At 41.4% G+C, this 22,249-nt stretch overlaps 1 protein-coding gene across 1 annotated transcript in view; it reads left to right on the top strand.

Annotated features, from left to right (window-relative positions):
* Positions 1–22,249, top strand: part of CASP9 (caspase 9) — a 785,542-nt gene that overhangs the window by 719,043 nt on the left and 44,250 nt on the right. Inside the window, exon 10 of the mRNA XM_044060440.1 lies at positions 21,043–21,152. Coding sequence (XP_043916375.1) covers positions 21,043–21,152 — 110 coding nt within the window. The remainder of the gene's footprint in view (positions 1–21,042; positions 21,153–22,249) is intronic.

Consider the following 22,249-nt stretch of genomic DNA (forward strand, 5'->3'; position numbering starts at 1 on the left):
ACTGGAGAACTTCCACTACTCCTAGTAGTAGGGGAAAGCATTTGTGTGTGACACAACAGATTTTCTGATGTTCTTCGTGTTTCACTGTTGCAGTCATCACACTTGGGTTATCTGCCTACAGGTAGCCCTCAGTCAGCCCGAATACCAGTTACTTAGTATTTCTGCATCAGTTGCTGTCGCTCCAGGACTGACGGCAGGTTGTCAGGGGTATAAAAACAGGCAGCCGACACCATTACACCAGTCTTTCTCGCCGAGGACCCCAAATCAGTTCACACGAGTGCGGGTCGGCCGCTACCTGAGTTTTTCATTTACGAATTGAATCATCCTGAAGTCTTCTAAAGCTAAGTACCCCGTTGGGGATCCTTTTTTCTTGCTCTAACCGATGCCAGAAAAAGTTAATTGTCTTGCCTGTGGAAAGCAAATACCACACCGAGATTTTCATTCTTACTGCGTCACCTGTTTAGGCCCAGACCACGACGTACCCCGCTGTCAGTTTTCTGCCTTGTTCGACACCAGATCCATTTGTCGTCGGGCCCTTATTGTCGTTAAACTCTTTCGTTCTCTATCTCCGTATTCCAAAATGGCTTCAGTAAGCTATCCAACTACCGATATTCCGAAAAAACGTAAGGATAAAGACAGAGACAGACCACACATGTCCAAAACTGCTGACGATGCTTCCGTTAAGCTAGTTGCCCGTTTGCTGGTACTCAGTGAGGCACTTTCGCAGCCCCTGATGCCCGCGTCTGTGGATTTGCTGGCCTCTACTGAGACCCGTTCAGAGTCCAGTATGCTGCGAGACTCTTCTTCAACTAGGGAACCTGCGGATGTCTCTACCTTGGATGGGTCCATAGCCGCTGAGCAGGCACCAGCTTCTGAGGAAGTTCTTTGCACTACCGATGTTCGACACAAACCGGCAACCTCTTTCACACTTCAGTTCTGTCTAAAACTACCAAGTTTCTAAGGCCAATAGTATGCATTATGCCTAGAAAACCGACCAAAGCCCATGCACCTGCTTCCTTGCCACAACATCAAATGCTTAAAGTGGCAGAAGACCTTATTAATCTGATTAGGGGAAGCCAGCCTTCCCCTGCTAAGAGAAAGAGACCAGTCCCCTGCAGCTTCAACAGACCAAGAGTCCGACGACTTTGAGGTATCTGATTATGAAGACATGCCCATGTCTGCTTATGAGGATTCTGATGCAGAGGAATCCATTCCGTCTGCCTCTCCTCCAGAGGATTTTTCTTTTGGTGAAGCCTTGCTTACTTTAAGAAAGCATTTCCATTGGGAATGCCAAGACTATCCTCAGTCCAAAAAGAGACCCAGAGAATTTCTAGATTTGCCACAACATAGGCCTTTAGCAATACCCCCAGTCCTGGAAGTTGTTGATGTCTATATGGAATCCAGCCTTACCCCTGATATTTTACCCCCTGCTCCTAGGAAACTAGACAGGTACTACAGAGTACCTGATTTTCACAAATTTCTTTTCAAAAATCCTACTGCTGATCCAGAGATCATTTCCCAGGGGCCTAAAGGTATCAAAGCTACTACAGCTAAGAATCCCACCCCTTCAGACAGGGATTCCAGAGCTTTGGACAGATGGGGTAAGAAAGTATATACCTCTGCAACTCTCGCCATTAGGGGTCTGAATTGTCAGTTTCACATGCTGAAGTACCAACAACATATTATGGAACTTGTTAAGCATAAAATAGCAACCTTTACAGACTGTGCAGAAAACAAAGAATTGCAGGAGCTTATGCATTCTGCAAGCCAAGTCAGCAAGCATACATTGTAGTGTTTGTTTGATGCCCTAGAAGCATCTTGCAGGGCAGCAGTCAATGGTTCTATACTGAGAAGGCATGCTTGGCCTAAGGAATAGACCTTGCCAGACCATTTCAAATCAAAGTTATTAGAAGCTTCTTTGCACAAGGACAGTCTGGCACCAAAGCAGAAGAGGTTCTCAAAAAGATGAAAGAAAAAGCTAAATCTATGCAGACAGTTAAAGAATTCTTGCAAGTATAGCCTCCTAGATTCAGTAGGCATTGCCCCTTGAAGCATTGGTCCTTTCCAACCCCCTAAAGGCCATCTCAAGCCAGACCCAGGGGTAACAGACCACCCAGACTGCAGTCTCAGGGTATGCAGAGATCTAAGGAATGGAGTGCCTCCACCTCCATAGCAGGGAGTGCTAAGCTGCCACCTTACAGAAAGAATTCCCAATGACTTCTCAACTCCACTCCCCACCTCTGCCCAACTACTTGTGCCCCTAGGAGGAAAACATGCCCTTCATGCAAAACAATGGATTTCCATCAACAAAGACAGATGGGTCCTTAACATTGTATCCCAGGGGTACAAATTTTACTTCTACTCACTGCCAACCCTAAACGGGTTCCCAGACCTTCCTCCAAACCAGTGGGCAGAGGCACAAAATCAAGTTGAATCCCTGTCCTCTATAAAGGCAGTTCAACCTGTTCCTGCGGAACAGACAGACCAAGGATTCTATTCCAGACTCTTCCTGGTACCCAGAAAAGAGGGCACTTGGCGCCCAATCCTAGATCTGTCAGTGCTCAACACATTCCTGGTGGTACCAAAATTCAAAATGCTCACCCTGCAGCAGCTTCTACCTATGCTAGCCAAGGATGCCTGGTTAGTCACCCTAGACTTAAAAAGCCTATTTGCACATCCCTGTAAGGGACGTATGCAGGAAATATCTACGCTTCAGGTCAGGATTTATGCATTATCAGTTCTCTGCACTTCCCTTTGGCTTATCCACTGCTCCCAGAGTATTCACAAAATGCCTGGCTCCAGCCATTGCTTACTGCAGACAGAGAAATATCCAAATTTACCCGTACTTGGACGACTGCCTGATTCAGGCTGACAGGACGATTTAATTTTTTTGGTAGAGGGGAAACAGTCCCAGGCACATCAATTTTTTGTAGATTTAAATTTAAATAGGTTTTCTTTAGAGTTTGATGGCTTAAGGATGGATACTTGCCTACCTTTTCTTGATGTTATGCTTGACATTTCTAGTGGTAGCAAGCTTGTAACATCAATGAATAGAAAATTTGTAGGGGGCACACAATATGTTCATGGCTCTAGTGGCCATCCCCCTCATACTATTAATTCTTTGCCATATGGTGAAATGCTTCGTATCTCTCGATTATGTAACAATAATGAAGTATTTTATAAAGAATTAAATTTGCTGTTAGAATCATTTTCTAAGAGAGGTTATAATAGTGCTACACTAGAGGATAGTTATAGGAAATTTTGTGGGCATAACAAAAAGAGAACTTGCCATTCCAAGACTTGTAGGAAGCTTGACAAGTTAACAACTGCCAATATTATGCAAGAAGAAAAAGAGACAATTTATTTTGTTACTATGTATGGATGTTTCACCACTGAATTTACCAAAATAATTTTTCAATTTTGGAAATATTTATGCTCTTTGAGTAATGTCAAAACGTGGTTAAATATGGATTTAAAGTTTTCTTATCGCAAGGGAAGAAGTATAAAAGATATTTTAGTAAAAAGTAGATTTAGTTTTTCATGTGATACTTTAATATATAATATTACCAGTAGAGGGACCCACCAATGTGGTAAATGCAAAGCATGTCGATTTGTGGTTCCTTATTTTGAGTATATTAATAATATTCCTTTTAGAATTAATAATATTTTTCATTGTAGCTCTGAAAAAGTTATTTATGCTCTTTGTTGTCCCTGTAGAAAATTTTATATAGGAGAAACCAAGAGAGCCTTCAAAGTAAGGCTCTTGGAACATATCAGGGACATCATTAACAAAAAAGAAGAAAGCCCTGTAGCTATGCATTTTTTAGAATTTCATAATGGTGATTATAAGGAATTACAAGCAACTGTTTTAGAACAGATACAGGATTACAAATATAGTAATTTGAATATAAAACAATTGCTGCTGCATAAAGAAGCTGTATATATTTTAAAATTTAAAACCTTATTTCCTCATGGTTTAAATGAAGATTTTAACTGGAAAATGCTGTTAAATTAACTCTTAGTATTTTACATTAGTTAATTGTTTAATTGTTCTAATTGATTAATTATTGTAGTATATATGTATGTAGTTTTTTTACTTCATTTGTACTCCTTGAAGGCTTAGGCCGAGACGTCAGAGAGCTTGCAATAAATCGTGTTTGGTGGATCCTGCTTTGTTGTTTCTTTGGTTGCTATTTGGTGCTATCCAGGTTGTTCTACAGACAGTTAGGAATTGCTGTTGCAGCACCTGACATTTCTAAAACCCTTCTAACCTCCCTGGGGTACACCATCAATGAAAAGAAATCAAAACTTTTCCCTAGTCAAAAGATTGTATTCCTGGAAGCAAGCTTGGACACAGCATCCCAGATGGCATTCCTCACTCCAGAAAAACAAGCCTATCCGGCAAGACTATTTTACTCAAATGGCCACCAGAAGCCAGCTATCCACAAGGAAGATTCTGCAGGCCCTAAGGTTCATGGCCTCATGCATCCTACTAATTCCATATGCCAGACTGTATATGAGGAAACTTCAATGGTACTTAAAAAGTCTTTGGTGCCAACATTCTCAGGACCTGGAAACAGTCAATGTTAAGTTGTCCATCTCGCCTTCATTCTTGCTGGATGGGTTCAGAGCCGATCCTCGGCTCCAACTCTGCCAATACTAAAGCTCGAGAGCGAATTCCACCGGCTCGAGGCTCCCCCATATCCCACAATGCTAGGCGGTAACTCCTCAGATCTCGTTTGCCGCTTAGCTGACGAGGTGCTTTTCCAACCGGCTCTGCAGGTTAGTTAAATTTCTAAAGTTCTAGTCAAACTTAGACCCCCTTTAAATTAGTTTTTCTATAGTATTTTAGTTAGTTACTTAGTTTGTTAGCACTCCCTTACAAATATCTTCCCTTTCCTTAAATTTTTTTCCAAGGGTTTTTCCCTTAGGCCTTAGGCTCCTTCCCACCCCTCCTAGTAGTTGGAGTGAGTGTTTTTTTCTGTCAGGATCTTTGTTAATTAAGTTAATTTCATTTAATTTTTAGTGTAATCTGTGTGTTTGTGTGAGTGATTGCACTAGTGTTGTCACTTTAGATAATGTCTAAAGAATCGAAGGTCTCAGGTTTTAAGAAGTGTGACTCGTGCTGTCAGAAGATGTCTCTGACAGATGGTCACACTTCTTGCGTGTATTGCTTGGGACCTTTACACCTGCAAGACTCTTGTGCTGTCTGTCACGGTTTCAGCCCTAGAGTCCTGCAGGAACGTAAAAACAAATTGATCTTGAGGGGTTTATTGAAACCCGAAGGTCCCCCGACCCAGTCTCTGTCGGGGAAACCTTCCAAACCCTCCAGGCAGTCGGCTCCAGTGTCTGAGCTGTCCTCCGGAGGTTCAAAGACCGTTCATACGGTTCAGACATAGGCTCCGGCCGGAGCCGATGATCCCAGACCTGCCACACACACCATGTCCTTGGCTCCGGCCGGAGCTGAGACAGACAATTCGAAGTCGGTTCCGATACCCTTGTCAGAACCGACTACTAGAAAGAGATCCAGGTCTCCTTCTATCGGCTCCGTTCATTCGGCCCCAGCGTCACCAATCTTGTCTGAACAGAGCCATAGGTCACACTCCTCTAGGTCCTCCAGACTTTCGGACCATGATTTGCAGAGGGTGGTGAGTAGACTTCTTAAGTCCGAGGCACCGGCCCAGATGTTACACAGCCCGACTCAACAGTCGATGGCTACCCCCGTTCCACTAAATATTCCTCCTCTGACTCTCTTGAGTTCGGAGCCGGTGCTGCTCGGAACTGAGACTGTGGGAGCGTCGGAACCGATACCTTTTCTTTCAGCGCCATCATCTGCTCCGATTTCCTCCTTGGAGGGATCTCGGCGCCGGACTTCCCTCGTCGGCTCCGAGGGGGCGAGTGGCATCGGACCCTTGTCCGACCCCGCTCTCCCTCTCGGTGCTTCGGCGCTGGTTAGTTCGGCTCCGACATCAGCTTCGGAGCCATCCTTGTTGGCGCTGGGGGAGGTTTCTGGCTCTTCGGAGCAGAGACCTCTAGCCCTGCCTGACAGGGGTGCCTTTGAGGTCATGCGGAGCATGTTAAAACCAGGTTCTACTCCACAGTCGGCTCCATCAGCCCCTCCCTCCACAGTGCCTGCGGTGATTTCTTCTCACCCCCTTGCTTCGGACTATAGAGATTCTGCACCTCAAGTATCCCCAGTGGGAATTTCCTCCTCTTCCGAGGCCTCTCCTGACCTTGCAGAAGAACCCCCTAGGAAGAGACAGTGCAAGAGAAAGCACATTGACTCCCCTGAGTCTGTCACCTCTGACACTGATTTGCAGGATTCTGAAGGTTCCCCTCGTTCCCCCTCTGAAGATGTCTCCTTTGCAGACATACTCGAAATCTTGAAACAGAGGGGGAATTGGCCAGCCCTTAACCCTTCAGAGGACGAATCAGTATACCTTGAGGCGTTTGGTTCTCGACCTTCCACCTCCTGGGTGTCCCCTCCCTTTGCCCCCTCATGGAAGTGGTGGCGAGGAAGGCTTGGGCGGCTCCTGACTCGGTGGAACCCACCCCTAGGAGGCCAGCCAAATTTATCACTGCCCCCAAAGACAAGGAGTTTTTGTCCAAAGGTATCTCTGTGGATGCCATGGTGGTGGCTGCAGCCACCAAGAAGGAACTAGCGGATCCTTTGGTACCTGTACATCCTCCTAATAAGGAATCTAGGACCATGGACAGGTACGGTAAGCAGATGTTTTCATCAGTGACCTTTTCTATGCGTTCGCTGAATTACCTGTTTCATTTCACTCATCTCCAAAGGGACTTGCTCAAGGATATGAGTGAAGTGTTGAAGGACCCATCAGCTGTGGGGTTTCAAGATAGAATGAACTCCCAGCTGGTGACCCTTAACTCAGTAGTCAACTCCTCCATGCGCCTGATTTCGTACGCGGCTGATGGAGCGAGCAGGGCCGCAGGTACAGGGGTGGCCTTACGCCGCCATGCCTGGATGCGGCTATGTAGCTTTGCGGACCCTTTCAAGGCATCCTTCACTAACTCCCCTTTTGATGGATCATCTCTCTTTGGTCCACAGGTGAAGGATACTCTGACAAGGTGCGAGGTAGAAGGTAAGACTCTTTCTGCCATTGGAGTCCGTTTTTCTACCCCTTCTAGGCCTTACCCCAAAGGTCAGAAGGGGGGGAAGATGTGGTTCCGCAAACAACCACAGGGAGTCTTACCGGACGCACAGAGTAGTTTCCCCTCTAGAGGCAGAGGGGGGAACAATAATAATAGATGCTGTCCTAGAGACAGAGGGGGCCCGCAGAATCAGGGTAGTCGAGAAACTTTCTCTGACAAACCCTTTCAGCACCCCTGAGGGGCTGCCCGACTGTCCACCTTCGGAGGCAGTCGGGGGAAGATTATCTCTGTACCCAAAAGCCTGGCTTTCCCTTACTCAAGACAAGTGGGGACAGTCTATCATATCCGAAGGCTACAGAATTCCATTCATTCACATCCCAAAACAATCCAGAAACTCCCTTCCAGACGTTCCACCCAGTCAAAGGGAGCAAGCAGCACTAGAAATTTCAAAGCTGCTGGCAAAAAGAGCCATTCAACCAGTTCCAGCACACCAACAAGGATCCGGAATCTACTCCAAATTCTTTTTGGTTCCAAAGAAGACAGGGGACTGGAGACCCATTTTGGATCTCAGCAACTTGAACAAGTTTGTCAAGAAAACAGCATTTCGGATGGTCACGCTGCAGTCCATTCTGCCTTTTCTGGGTCAGGACAACTGGATGTGCTCCATAGATCTCCAGGATGCGTACTATCACATCAAGATGAACAGACGATCCAGGAGATTTCTCCGCTTCAGGCTAGGAGCCAGTCATTTTCAGTTCAGGGCCCTGCCCTTTGGTCTCACTACAGCCCCTCGAGTGTTCACCAAATGCATGGCAGTGGTCGCCGCTCATTTGAGGGGCCAGGGATTCCAGGTGTTTCCGTAATTAGACAACTGGCTCCTTACGGCCACCACCAGGCATCTACTTCTTTTAGCCAGAGACTACACTTTACGAACCTGTCACACTCTAGGCATCTCTGTAAACTACGAAAAGTTTGTCTTGTCACCTTGTCAGTCTATTACCTTTATAGGCGCAAGATTAGACACAGTCAGTCTGTCAGCCAGACTCATGGAACAAAGGGTAGCAGACATTCACAAGCAGGTCTTTCTTCTATTACGACACAACAGGGTCAAGGTCAGACTGGTGTTGAAAGTCCTAGGGATTATGGCGGCGGCTATTCCTCTCCTCCCCTTAGCTCGCTTCCACATGAGGATCCTTCAGTGGATGCTTTTCACTCAGTGGTCATTTCAACTTCTTCCAATGTCCCACACTATCAGCATAACTCAGTCATGCAGGAATCATCTTTCTTGGTGGGTCACATCTCCCCAACTTCTTCTAGGGAGACCCTTCATTCCCCCGCCCCCGGCTGCAACTCTGACAACGGACGCCTCCCTGATCGGGTGGGGGGGCATTACCAGGGCAGGACAGTCCAGGGCACCTGGCAGCCAATCGAGTGCCACTTGCACATAAATGTTCTAGAGATGAGAGCAGTGCTTCTAGCGTTGCAAGCCCTTCAAGACTCTCTTCCCAAGGGAACTATAGCAATTCAGACAGACAATATGTCCGTAGTGTGGTACATCAACAAGCAAGGTGGAACCAAATCTTACCCCTTATGTCGAGAAGCACTCAGACTGTGGCAATGGGCGATCTCTTCTCAGTGCTTCCTGATAGCAACGCACATTCCCGGCAAGTCCAATGTGATAGCAGACAGATTGAGCAGAGCAATCCTCATGCCTCACGAGTGGTCTCTGAAGAAATCAGTGTTGGAAGAAGTTTTTCGAACTTGGGGCCAACCTTGCTGCGATCTTTTTGCCACTCCCCAAAACAGCAAGTGTGCCGAGTTCTTCACTCTCTTTCCCCTACCAGGTCATCCCATCAGAGATGCTCTAGCTCACGATTGGCCTCCGGGACTCCTGTATGCTTTTCCCCCCTTCCCACTGATACCTCAGCTGATTCAGAAAGCCATTGCTCTGAAGGCCTTAATGATCCTCATTGCCCCTTATTGGCCTCGACAAGTTTGGTTTCCCTTTCTTCATCGTTACCTTTTGGCGCAACCATGGCATCTGGACCCAGTTCCAGATCTCTTGATCCATCAATCGGGTCAACTGCACCAATCCCTTTCTTCTCTGAACCTCACAGCGTGGTTCCTCCAATTCCAACCTTAGCCAGGCTTCCCTTAATATCTCACTCAGTTAGAGATATTTTGATAGCTTCTCATAAATCTTCTACCCGGAAGATTTATAGCAGCAAATGGAAATGTTTCTCTTTATGGGCAGTGTCCTGGGAAATAGACCCCTTTACTGCTCCTATTCAGTCCATTCTTGATTTCCTAGCTGAGCTTTTCCAAGCAGGCTCTTCTCCTTCTACTATCAGGGTTCAATTGGCGGCTATATCTAATTTTCATGTGGGAGTGTCAGAGTCTACTATTATGTCCCACAAACTCTGTAAAGCCTTTTTGAAAGGAGTCTTTCTTCTCAAGCCCCCTGTCAAGGATCCACCTCCTCCATGGGATCTGAACTTGGTTCTAGCATCTTTGATTCTACCCCCCTTGAACCTGCAGCTTCATGTTCTATAAAGTTGCTGTCTTGGAAAACGCTTTTTTCTAATGGCCATCACTTCGGCTAGAAGGGTTTCGGAACTTCATGCTGTATGCTGTCATCCCCCGTATCTAATTTTTCACAAAGATAGAGTATCCTTGCGTACCAATCCATCCTTTTTGCCCAGAGTGGCCTCTCAAGCAAATCTGAATCAAACTATTGATCTCCCAGTTTTTTTCCCCAATTATGGCATCAGGTCAGAACAGAAATTGCACTCTTTAGATGTTCATCGCCAGCTAAGGTATTATTTAGACAGGACTAAACAGTTTAGAAAAACAGACAACTGTTTGTTTCATATGCGGAAGGCAAGATGGGTCTTCCAGTCTCTGTCACTTTCGAGATGGCTTACTTCTACGATTACCTTTATTTATGAGATCAGACACCAACAATTGCCCTTGAAGCCTAGAGCTCACTCTACAAGGGCCTTAGCCACATCCGTAGCTTTTCAGGATAGGCTTCCTATTGATTCTATTTGTTCAGCAGCTACTTGGGCTTCACCTTATACCTTCATTTCTCATTACAAGTTGGACATAGCCTCCAGAGACTGTGCCAACTTTGGTTCCACTGTTCTCAAGAGTCTGTTCCGATAGGCCACCCGGGACAAGGTGCTATGGACACGGTCCCATCCAGCAAGAATGAAGGCAAGATAGACAACTTAACATTAAGAAGTTATGTACCTACCATAACGTTCCATGTTAGTTGTCTTCTTCTCGCCTTCTTTCTTGCGTCCCACCCTCCTTCCCCCTAGCCTGGACAGACCTAGAGGAGATTGTTTTGTGACCTTTCTATCCTTTCTCCCACGCTTTACCACCTCTATATTTCCTCTGTTAGGTTTAAGTCACCTCACAGTCAGCCCTATAGAGGTGGGTTACCCTTCTCCATGTTATGGAGCTTTTTTCTTGCTTGGCCTAGCTTTCAAACAAGATCTGAGGAGTTACCGCCTAGCATTGTGGGATATGGGGGAGCCTCGAGCCTGTGGAATTAGCTCTCGAGCTTTAGTATTGGCCGAGTCGGAGCCGAGGATCGGCTCCGAACCCATCCAGCAAGAAAGAAGGCGAGAAGAAGACAACTAACCTGGAACATTATGGTAGGTACATAACTTCTTATTTTAATTAATAGAGACTTTTTGTGACTTGATATTTGAGACTGGGCAGGCCATGGAAAAATGTTTCGGTGCATATGAACAAAAGAAAAATATTTATCCATAGTCCGAATATGTGGTGCAAGCTTGTAACAGACAAAAAAAAAGAATAATGAACCAGTTTAAATCTGAAGATGAAACAAAAGAACTGAAAGAACATTTGTTAACAATATGTAAATAAGTACTGGACACTACAGAAATATATGAAGAAGGAGGACTATGGACTTGGGGATGGAAATGTGGAATAATACTGAAAAATGGGAAAATGATAATGTTCTGCATGTACCTACTATTATTAATGTTCATGGTAATAGGGGATTTGTGAAATATAGGGGTCAACCAAAGACATGTTATTTTTTTGTTGAAAAATTATCATTTAATCAACGAATGTAATGAAAAAGACTATGTGGTAAAATAGGGCATAATGCAAAAAAATTAATTTAAAGTGCAAAAATGTGGCAATACTGGTCATTCATGGCTAGAATGTGAAATGAATGTACAAGAAAATGAAAATGAGGCTGTACAGGCGAAAGAGATAGAAGAATGTATACAAGAAAATGTACAAAAAGATGTGTTGATGAAGAGGTTGTACATGAAGTTAAAGAAGTAACAATGAAAAAGAAGCAGAGGAGATAAAGTAAGGAAGAAGCTGACTGGCACACAGTAAGAAATAAAAAGAATTTGCTAGGGAAAAGAGTTAATGAAAGGAAAAGAAAATTCAAAAATATAATGCTTAGAGAATATAAAAAAGGAAAGGGATAAACATTTTATTATGTTAACTGTACTTAAAAGCTGAAAATGTTAGCTTTAAATGTAAACAGTATGAAAGATCTTTCTAAGAGGAGAATAGGTATATTGCAGTGTTGTGCTGCAGTAGATGCACATATTTTTTTAAGAAGATATCAAATTATTAACAGAGGAAAAAACACAAACTGAAAGCTTTGGAATGGTGCAGTTGTTTGGAACACAGAGAAGGAAATATGCTCGGCATATGTATATTCTGTGAAGAAAGTATTAAAATACTAGATGTAACCATAGTGGAACTAGGACAAATTATGGTAATAGACTTGAGATGGAAAAAATGTGTATAGAATTATAGCTTTATATGCATATGTAACAAAAAAGAGAAAGAGAGAAATGATGTTTAAAAATATTCTTGAATATCATTATAGTGGTGGGTGATTTTAATTGCAATGTAAGAAAAAATAAGAGCAATTGTGATGTTAAAATGGTTAAAGAAATTATGAGAAGGGGAGAATAACCATTGCACCTGCAAAGGGAATATAATTCGGACAGAAATTGATTATTTTTTAATATCTGATAGTGTAAAACTTAAAAAAAGGAATTAAGTATACTGGATTTTCAGATTTTGGCCATATGAGTTAAAAAACAGAAAATGAATATATAAGAATAGGAAAAGGAATAAAGAATTAATGAAAAGGAATTGGATTTAGAAGAAAAAAGAAATTATGGAATTATGTAAAAATCATATGAATATGAGAGAGTTTTATGAGAATTGGACTGTTTGGTGGCTTCATTTTAAAGAGCAATATAAAAAGTGTTTTTAGGATGTATAAGAAAGAAAATAAAAGAAAGAGAGAGATATTAAGATATTAAGTCAAGAAACATTCAGACTTAGAGAAGAAAAATTCCTTTTATGAAAAAAAAGAGAAATATATAAAATGAGTCAAATTAAAATGTATAACTTGTTATATAAACAAAAATATTGTTTACAAGGAAAGAGAGAAGAGGTAGTGCCATATTTGAAAAAAAATAGAAGGGAAAATAAGAAAATTAAAAAAAATAAGCTAAGCAAATAAGACAGCTAAAAGGAATATACAAAATAATTATGGAATATGTTTTGGAATTATTTGTTAAAAGAGAAGATAACATAGAACAAATTTATAAAGGTGAAAAATTAAATAAAAAGATGAGTATTTAGAACAAAATAATACGAAGGAATTGAATGAAATTCTAAAGGATATTAACATGAATTCTGCAACAGGACTGGACAGAATTGAATATGGTATGTATAAAGAAATGAGGGAATGGCAAAAAATGTTTATATAAGTTATGAATGAATGGTTAGAAACTGGAATGAAATAGAAAGAGATATATACAGGAATTATAAAATTAATATTTAAAAAAGGGAATAGAGAAGATAAAAAATTGAGGCCTATAACATTGAATAATACAGATTATACAATTTTTATGAGAATAATAACAAAAAGGTTACAAAAATGGATAGAATATATGATCAAAACGTATTCTGAAGAAAAGGAAGTCGAGTTATTATGGATAATAAGAGAAATAATTGATGATATAAATAGCAATGTAAAAGAGAAGGTTATGAAAGGGCAAATAAGTAAAGCCTATGATAATATTCAATATAAATCATAATTGGGAATTTTGCAGGCATATAATGTAAGCAAAAAATATTAAAATAGTAAAACTGTTTGTGAAAGGAACTGTGTGAAACTAAATGAAAATGGCTGAATTGGGAAAGAAATAAAAATAGAATGTGGAATAAAGCAAGGCTGCTGAGTTAGTAGTGTAATTTTCTCATTAGTTATGAATGCAATAGTGATGGAAATTAAAAAAAAAATGTCAAGTAGCAGTAGATGCCAATTTTAAGAAGTACAGTTGCCAATAATGTATAATTATGCGGATGATGTATTAATTGTTAAAAGTAAAGTATGGCTGGAGGAAGTAAATTAAAAATTAAGTATAAATTAAAAAAAATGTTTTAAGTATAAATAAAGAGAAAAGTAAAGGATTTGGTTTTGAAGCTATGATAGGAGGTATTGAGTTCGCTGAAAAATATATAGATATAGTAGGAATAATATTTGGAAGGAATGAATACAGACAACAGCAGGATAATGTACTCAGAGAAGTAAAGGATATGACTGTTTTTTGGAAGCCATATAGATTTTCATATTTAAAAAGCACACTTGTTGAACACCATGGTAATAAGAAAAAATGCTTATTTTGCTAATATCTGTATGATTCTTAGTAAGTATGAAAAGGAACTAATGATGATTATATTTCTTTTATTCTAACTGCTATATAAACCCTGTGTCTTATAAAGGTTCTGCTTGTATTGTCAGGCTCTGGATTGCATTGCATAAGTGGAAATTCCTTAAGATTCCAAGAGCAGGCTAAGTTATTTCTTACACTTATTTCACTGACTTGCACTTCTGAAATGCTTATAATTGTGCTATACAGTTGATCTACTATATTATTTCACTGTTATAAAGCTTTTTTTATTGTTTCACTGCATTTATGTACTGTTTTAAACTGTTTTAACATTACTTAACTGTAAACTGCTTTTTCATACTGAGAGTTGTATTTTCGGTTTGTGAGTGCTCTATCCAAACTTCTGTGTGCATTTTTGTCTGTTAAAAGCATTCTCGAGTCTGCTCCTTGATCTGTTTAAAACTTTCATTTAGTGGCTACAGCTAGGATCTGTAATAGTGTGCATTACTATAATTGCTCTTTTTATTTAAATTACTAAATTGTAAACTGCTTTTTCATACTGAGACTTGGATTTTCTCTTTGTGGGTGTTCTTTCTATGCTTTTAAAGTAAGGTTTCTGTGTTCTGCTCAGGTGGCATAATCTTGATAGAGGCCTGTTGTGTAGGCTGGAAGTTTTGTTTGTGTTTCTGGCAGCCATTTTCTGTTGATTGTCTTCATTATTATTCAGACTAACAAGGCCTCCTGACCTTCTGTAGTACGAGTGATTGGGTAATAGCAGGGACTGAGTAGTAATCTGTCTTCCAACTCTTCCATTCTTACTGCTATACAAACCCTGTGTCTTATAAAGGTTCTGCTTGTATTGTCAGGCTCTGGATTGCATTGCATAAGTGAAAATTCCTTAAGATTCCAAGAGCAGGCTAAGTTATTTCTTACACTTATTTCACTGAATTGCACTTCTGAAACGCTTATAATTGTGCTATACAGTTGATCTACTATATTTTTGCACTGTTATAAAGCTTTTTTATTGTTTTACTGCATTTATGTACTGTTTTAAACTGTTTTACCATTACTTAACGGTAAACTGCTTTTTCATACTGAGAGTTGTATTTTCGGTTTGCGAGTGCTCTATCCGAACCTTTCTGTGCATTTTTGTCTGTTAAAAGCATTCTCGAGTCTGCTCCTTGATCTGTTTAAAACTTTCATTTAGTGGCTACAGCTAGGAACTGTAATTTTTTCCACCCACCCACCCTAGTGTTGTGTGTTCTTATACTTGGTGGCCTTGCAGTTGCCTGCCCATACTGTATATTTGATCTGTGACACTCCTCCCAGTCTAGTGTCATTAATTCACTCAATCTAATAGAGAACATTTGTGAAGGCCAACCCACTCAGATTCTTAACGTTGAATTAACTTCTGTTCCAGCTTTCTCCATTTCCACTTTACTGGAAAAAAAATTCTAAGCTTGCTTCCCCCCTTTCCTGTGGCAGGTCAGATATGGATTTGCTGTGTCCAGGACTGTTTGTGAGCTCCTAAGCTGCCCCCCCACTTAACTGGGGTTAAACTATTCCTGGTGCCATAAAGTCTGTTTTTCAAAATTTCCCTTGCAACTAGCCAGCTTTTTCGTTTTAGCACTCATCTGTTTCTTTGATCTCAGCACTTGTTCAGAACTCATTGTAAGCACTAAATAAGTTACAAATTACTACAGCACTCAACTTTCCTCACTTGTCTAGAGGAAAACAGTTTTTAGTACTTAATAAATAAGCACCTATTCAGGCATGTCTAAAGGTCAGCTCCCGGTGTTTTCTCCTGTCTACCTGATGAATCTGGGCATCTTGGGACAATGCAGTAATTGCCTCATGTACGCAGACAACCCTCTCCTCCTACCACCCAACACTACGACCTGTGAGAGATGCACTTATATAGCCAAACTGAAAGAAAAGCTCTCTTTACCAAAGACTGGCCTAGACAGTCAAGAGGAGAAGGTAAACACTTGCACCGCACCACACTCATCACATAGTCCCTCAAAACCTACACCACCAAAACACACACACAGAACCACAAAACACACACCTACATTCTCGGAGGCTCTCAGTACTAATCTGCCCAAACAACAGAGACCTCCAAAGCAGAAATGCAAGCAACCTCCACCCCCCAGCACAACCCAAATGACATATAGCCCACATACTCAGTGTGCCACTCAACTACAGCCCATAAGGCATAACGTACCCAACACTCTAGTCATAGGTGACTCTATAGTCAGGCACACTGATGTTCCACTCACCAGGCTAAACAAGGAAAAAGCTACTGTCAGCTGCCTGTCAGGTGCCAGGATCCTCCACATAACGCACGCACTCAGGCCACTCCACAACAAGTACAAATATGACTCTGTCATTGTTCATGTTTGTGTGAATGACCTGAGACGCACCTCCCTGGACTACATGAAAAGAGACATGGATAAGCTCTCTGATCTTGTAGCCTAGGCCGGTATGACCCTAGCCCTGAGTAGCATCCTGCCATCACCCAGAATGACACCACAGTACAAGGACAAAATGATTGATTTGGCTAAGCTTCTGGTGTCATTCTAAGGGAATCCAGTATCTGTCTGCCTGGGATGACATGATCGACAGACCTCGCTGCTTTGCCAGAGGTGGCCTGCACTTGTCGCCCTTGGGATTCTGGATACTGGCAAAGGCTCTTGCCACCCCTATAGTGCCTTTTTTAGGCAAGATTCAAGTGACAAATTCACCACCATAACAGGTACAAGCAAGCAAAATCTGAGGGTAATGCTACTCAATGCTAGAAGTCTAAACCTCAAAATGCACTCACTCGAGGCACTCCTTAAAATGGAGAACATTGACATCTGTGCAGTGACAGAGACCTGGTTCAAAGCTCCAGAGAGCACCCCTGCATTACTAGGCTATAATTCATACCACACCTTTCAGCCACCAAACCCGGACCGAAACACTAAAGGTGGAGGCGTGTCCATATGCATTAAGGATATCCACACCTCCAAGCTAGTTGCTCAGCATAATGCATCCGAGATTATCCAAGTTCAACTAACTCTGGGCAAAACCGCAATCCAGATTGTAGCTTGCTACAGACCCCCCACCATGCCCAAGGATTCCCACTCCTCTTTTCTTGATACACTGGAAAATATTAAGGTACAACCCAACACTAATAATGGGTGATTTCAACTACCCTACCATTAACTGGGAAAACTACTCATGTACCAACTCTTTTGCTCAATGTTTTCTGGAAATCATCAATTCCAATGCTTTGGATCAACTTATCCACACCCCCACCAGAGGCAGCAATATTCTAGACCTGGTCATCACCAACATGGGTGACTGGTGTTCCTCACCAGAGGTCAGCTCCTCGTTGGTCAGATCCGACCACAAGCTAATCACCCTAGACATCCACATCCCACTCCCACCCCCCATTAGGAAAACAACCGTAAAAAATTTCTCCAAAGCCAACTTCACGCTTCTTAAGACAGAAGTGGCAAACTTCATGACACCCATGCAGATGGACAATAGAGGTACGACTGCTGAATCCTACACAAATGCACTTTATAAGCACTTACACGAGTGGATGGATTGTGCTATCCTCCAAAAAAAGGAAGCCAATCTGGTGGTCTTCTGCCATAAACAAACTCTACAACAGAAGAAAGAAACTGCTGCAAAAAAGAGTAAAATCCCACAATTGGAGGAACTCCCTGGTCAGCCTCAGTAAGAAGCTGAGATTCCTCATAAAATCCTCCAAAGCTAGTTATGAAAACAAAATTGCCACTGATTCTAAAGACAACCACAAAGCATTCTATAGCTATGTCAAAAATCTCAATGGCAACACTCGGATCTGCTCTGAGTTTTACAGCACAATGACACTAAATATACAGAACCAGCTGATATTGCCAACATCCTGGCAGATAGGTTCAGTGCTAACTTTACCCCCCCTCTCACCCCCTAAAGGGCCCATCTTTATACCGGAAGAATGCAAAGTTCCTGTAATCACGGCTGCACAGGTAAAACCTTCACTCTCTAAAGCCAAGAACACAACATCCATGGGACCTGACAACATCCCAGGCTGCCTTCTACATTAACTACAGAATGAACTAGCACCCCACCTAAGTACCATGTTCAGTCATAGCCTCACCTCAGGCTTTGTGCCCATTGAATGGTGCACCGCAACAGTTATCCCACTCCACAAAGGGGGGGGGGCCACAACAGACCCCGGGAACTACCGCCCCATTAGCTTGACGAGCCTCGTCTGCAAGGCCATGGAACGTATCATTATGGAACTCATAAACAAAGACAGTGGAGATCTCCAAACCCTGGACCCCACACAGTTTAGGTTTGTAAAAGGCAGATCATGTCTCCTAAACCTGATAGACTTCTTTGAAGTAGTCACCAAAGCCATAGATGAGGGTAAGGTGGTTCACACAGCCTATCTAGATCTCGCCAAGGCATTCAACACCATCCCCCACACTGGAATTATAGATAAACTCATTAAACTAGGTATAAATCCCTGTGTCACAAGATGGGTTGCCAACTGGCTTACTGAAATAACCCACACTGTGAAAGTAGCAGACTCCAAATCAGACTTCAGACCAGTGACAAGTGGAGTACCACAGGGTTCAGTCCTGGGTCCTCTCCTGTTTGGTATCTACTTCTCTGAAGTACAGGCTAACACAGAAGGTCTTTGGCTAACTAAATTCGCAGATGACTGCAAACTAGGAGCCATAATTGAAACTCCTAACGATATGGACATCCTACAAAAGGGCTTCACTGAGACAGATGCCTGGTGTCAAAGCCATGGTCTCAAGCTCAATGCCAAAAAGTGCATTGTCATCCCCTTTGGTAAAAATTCTGTACCCATGAACTACCACATAGGCGGTAGTCTACTTAACACTGAAAGTGTGACAGGAGACCTTGGGACACAGGTGGACAGTAGTCTCTCCTTTGATAATCACATCGCCAAAGTGGTCAGGAAGTCCTTGTACATGGCACACCTCATCACAAAAGGTTTCTCATCCAGAAAAGAGGTCATTGTTCCCCTCTACTCATCACACCCATTATAGAGTACAACGCCCCTTTTGGTATGTACCTCACAAGACATCTACAACAACTGGAAAGGCTGCAAAAATACCTCACAAAGAGGATTACTGGCCTCAAACAGATGCCTTACGCAGACCGTCTCAAGCTTTACTCCGTCGCATATCGCCTATTCAGAGGCGATCTCTGCCTAACATACAAAGCTATGTCAAACCCAGAGCTGTTGGACATGCTCCACTTAAAGAAATCCCAATCCCCCCGAGCTACACGCTCTAAGGACCTAAACCTTGTCACCACAATAAACAGAACATGCCGGAGGGATAGATTCCTGTCCCAGAGACTTCCCATACTCTGGAACAGACTACCTATCTATGACAAGCAGAGCTCCTCATTAGCACTCCTCAAGAAAAATCTTGATGATTGGATGGGTAATAGGAAATTCACCCCGGGGATCACTTCTGTTGTTCTTCTTGACATGGGCACAGAAAAATAATTTTCTTGGGTGGCGAAAGCCAGGGTACATTTTTGGCTAAGCTTGTATAGGCCCTAGGGCCAATAGCCTAGTACCTACCTATGAACCTATGGGGCTTTAGACTGAATCCAGTCAAGAGAGGTATTCTATATATGAAAGAAGAACAAGGAGGCTTGGGTTTAATAAACCCAATAGTACATGCAACATCTTTAATTTTAACATATTAAAAGGAACTATGAAGAAAAAGAAAAAAACTTTGATAGAAATGATACTGTATTATAAATACAAAGAATTGTGGGAAGGAATGGAAGTAAAAAAAAAAAAAAAAGAAGTAAAGCATTGTAAATGAAATGAAAGAGTACCAAAACAAAATTGTGTTATGGAAAATAAAAAAGAATATATGTGAGAAAAATAGAGAGGAATGCTATTTAAATATTACGAAAGCATTTTATTGCATTGATCCATGGAAAGATTTACAAATAGATAAGAAAAAAGCCATAATGATGAGGTATAATAACTATAACAAGATTAAAGTATGTAATGATTTTTTATGGAGATTGGCTATTATAAAATTGCTGGTTAAGGCAAATATGCCATACAAGAAAAAGCAAGATAGAGAATATGGAATAAATGTGGAGAGTTTGAGACTACTAAGCATGTGTTTTTGAAATGTGAAAGCGTTAATAACTTGTAGAAATATGTAAACATAATAGGGTGAAACGTTTGTTAAAATTTGAACAAATAAATATGGATATAATAGAATTTGGTTATTATGGTGAACAAAACAGGAAGAAGTGAAGAAAATGGACAGAGTAATAAAAACAGTGGAAAATGGACTTTGATAAAGGTTCTGGAGAAAATAATGTTTTGGTTGTGGATAAAATATTGGGGGGGTGCTTAACTTGAAGTTTATAATGTATAGACATTTGTAAATAGATGTAAATTTGTAAGTAATATGTAATGTATGTTTATCAATAAAAAAGTACTCTTTTCAATAGCTGCAGTGTTTTTTTTTTTCCTCTGAGCTACCACCAATTGAAGTAGTTGGAAGCTTGGTTTAACATCTCAGCTGAAGGGATGGTACCCTCAGGAGTGAAGCCCCCCCCTCCCCCCCGCCTATGCTGCACTGCAATGTTAGTAACCGATCCACCTGGTGTGAGAATAGAACCCACAGCCTTCTGCACCAAAGGTGTATGTGCTACCTGTTGCTTCAGTCATGTCAAGTAATGAATAACAACAGAGTGCACTTAATTAAGGACATTCTGTTAAGCTTTGCAGTATGTTGTAGGAAAGCTTTTCATTATAGTCTTTTATTTTGAGCTCAACAGTGCCTTTAACAGCTTTGTCACAAACCAGCCTCAGTTATAACTCTGTATATTTGCCTTTATTTACATTGTTTTCATTCCCTGTAGTATTGTGATAACTGGCAGGATGTGAACTCATAATTTCTTTAAAGTTATGTAGTTCCATATCAATTTTCTACTTTGTTTTATTGAACAATAAATGAAAGAATGGTTGTCATATTTGCCATATTTAATATAATAGAAGACTAACAGTCAAAATGTAGAAGACAGCAGAAAAGAGAGAGAGTTCTGAATGGTTCTAATTCACCTTTCTAAACTGCTTTTAGCAGAAACTAAGTATTATAACGTGTACAGTTTTGGAAGTTCATGATGGTGTATGTTTAAAACAATGCTTTATCTTCTTCACAATTAGGCTATGTCTCGTGGAGAGCGAAGAAGACTGGAAGTTGGTATGTAGATACACTTGATGATATTTTTCAGCAGTACGCTCATTCAGAAGATCTGACAACATTGTTACTAAGGGTGAGTTGTAGTACATTTCAGGCATATGTAGCATAAAATCCTGAGGAATCTCTACTTAATTATTTATTGTGAAGAAAATTAATGCCTACTATACACTATACTTCACAAACATTTATACTAAAATTAGCTGCAGTTACTTGATTATTCATTTATTATCCACCCTGGACCTCTAAAACAAGCTTAGGCAAGGAATATATTTATTCCTGGCATGCTTTAACATTTGTGGTGTAGATCTTGCTGCCTTTGATGGCTTTGTTATAACAGCCTCATCCTGTAATAAGATAGGCTGGGCTAAATATCATTCCTTCTAAGCCATCTTACTAATATCTAACTGGTGTGGTGGCTGTGAATACAGCTGTCTTATTTAACAAGTGAAACTTGGTGGCAGATGATCAGGTAATCCTGGCTGACTTGTGCTATGTGGGGGTTAGGGCAATGATAGAGTTTATATGTGAAAAATAATTTATTTCGGGAGAAGCACAGCTCAAGATGTGCCACTTACTAATAATTAGGAAATCCGTTAATGTATTTATTTTCGTATGATCTGTTTCATTGTAAAAGGCCAAGCCCTGCTTTGCGAACAGTTTTTATATACAGTGCTATGCTGGCTTGAGGAAATGCATATATAATGATGAGTGTCACAGAGAGTAGAGATGATGTCTTAAATACTCAGTGGTCTCTTGCTTTGTATGAAGCATTGTCTGTCAGTATGATACCATTATAATGCAATTCCAGAGTGCATTAGCTAAATTGGTTAACCCAGGATGTTGTACCTGTAGCCTGCTTTGGACATAATGGTTGTATAAATCAATGTACTGATTTTAATCTTAATTTACTACAAGTATAATATAGAATAATTATCGGAGAGTCCCTTTTTAATTGATATCAGAACTAAAAAGTAGGTGAACATATTTAAAGCAGTTAGGAATGTGGTTGCAATTTGGGCGGCCACGGTGGTGCAGTGGTTAGCATTGCCACCTCACAGCAAGAGGTTCTCCGGTTCGATCCTTGGCTGGGTTGCCTTCTGTGCGGAGTCTGCATGTCCTCCCTGTGGTCACATGGGTTTCCTCCGGGTGCCTCCCACATCCCAAAGACAT

The sequence above is a fragment of the Protopterus annectens genome, chromosome 2.part0, assembly GCF_019279795.1.
Source record: "Protopterus annectens isolate FY-2018-M chromosome 2.part0, PAN1.0, whole genome shotgun sequence".
NCBI classification, from domain to species: Eukaryota; Metazoa; Chordata; order Ceratodontiformes; family Protopteridae; genus Protopterus; species Protopterus annectens.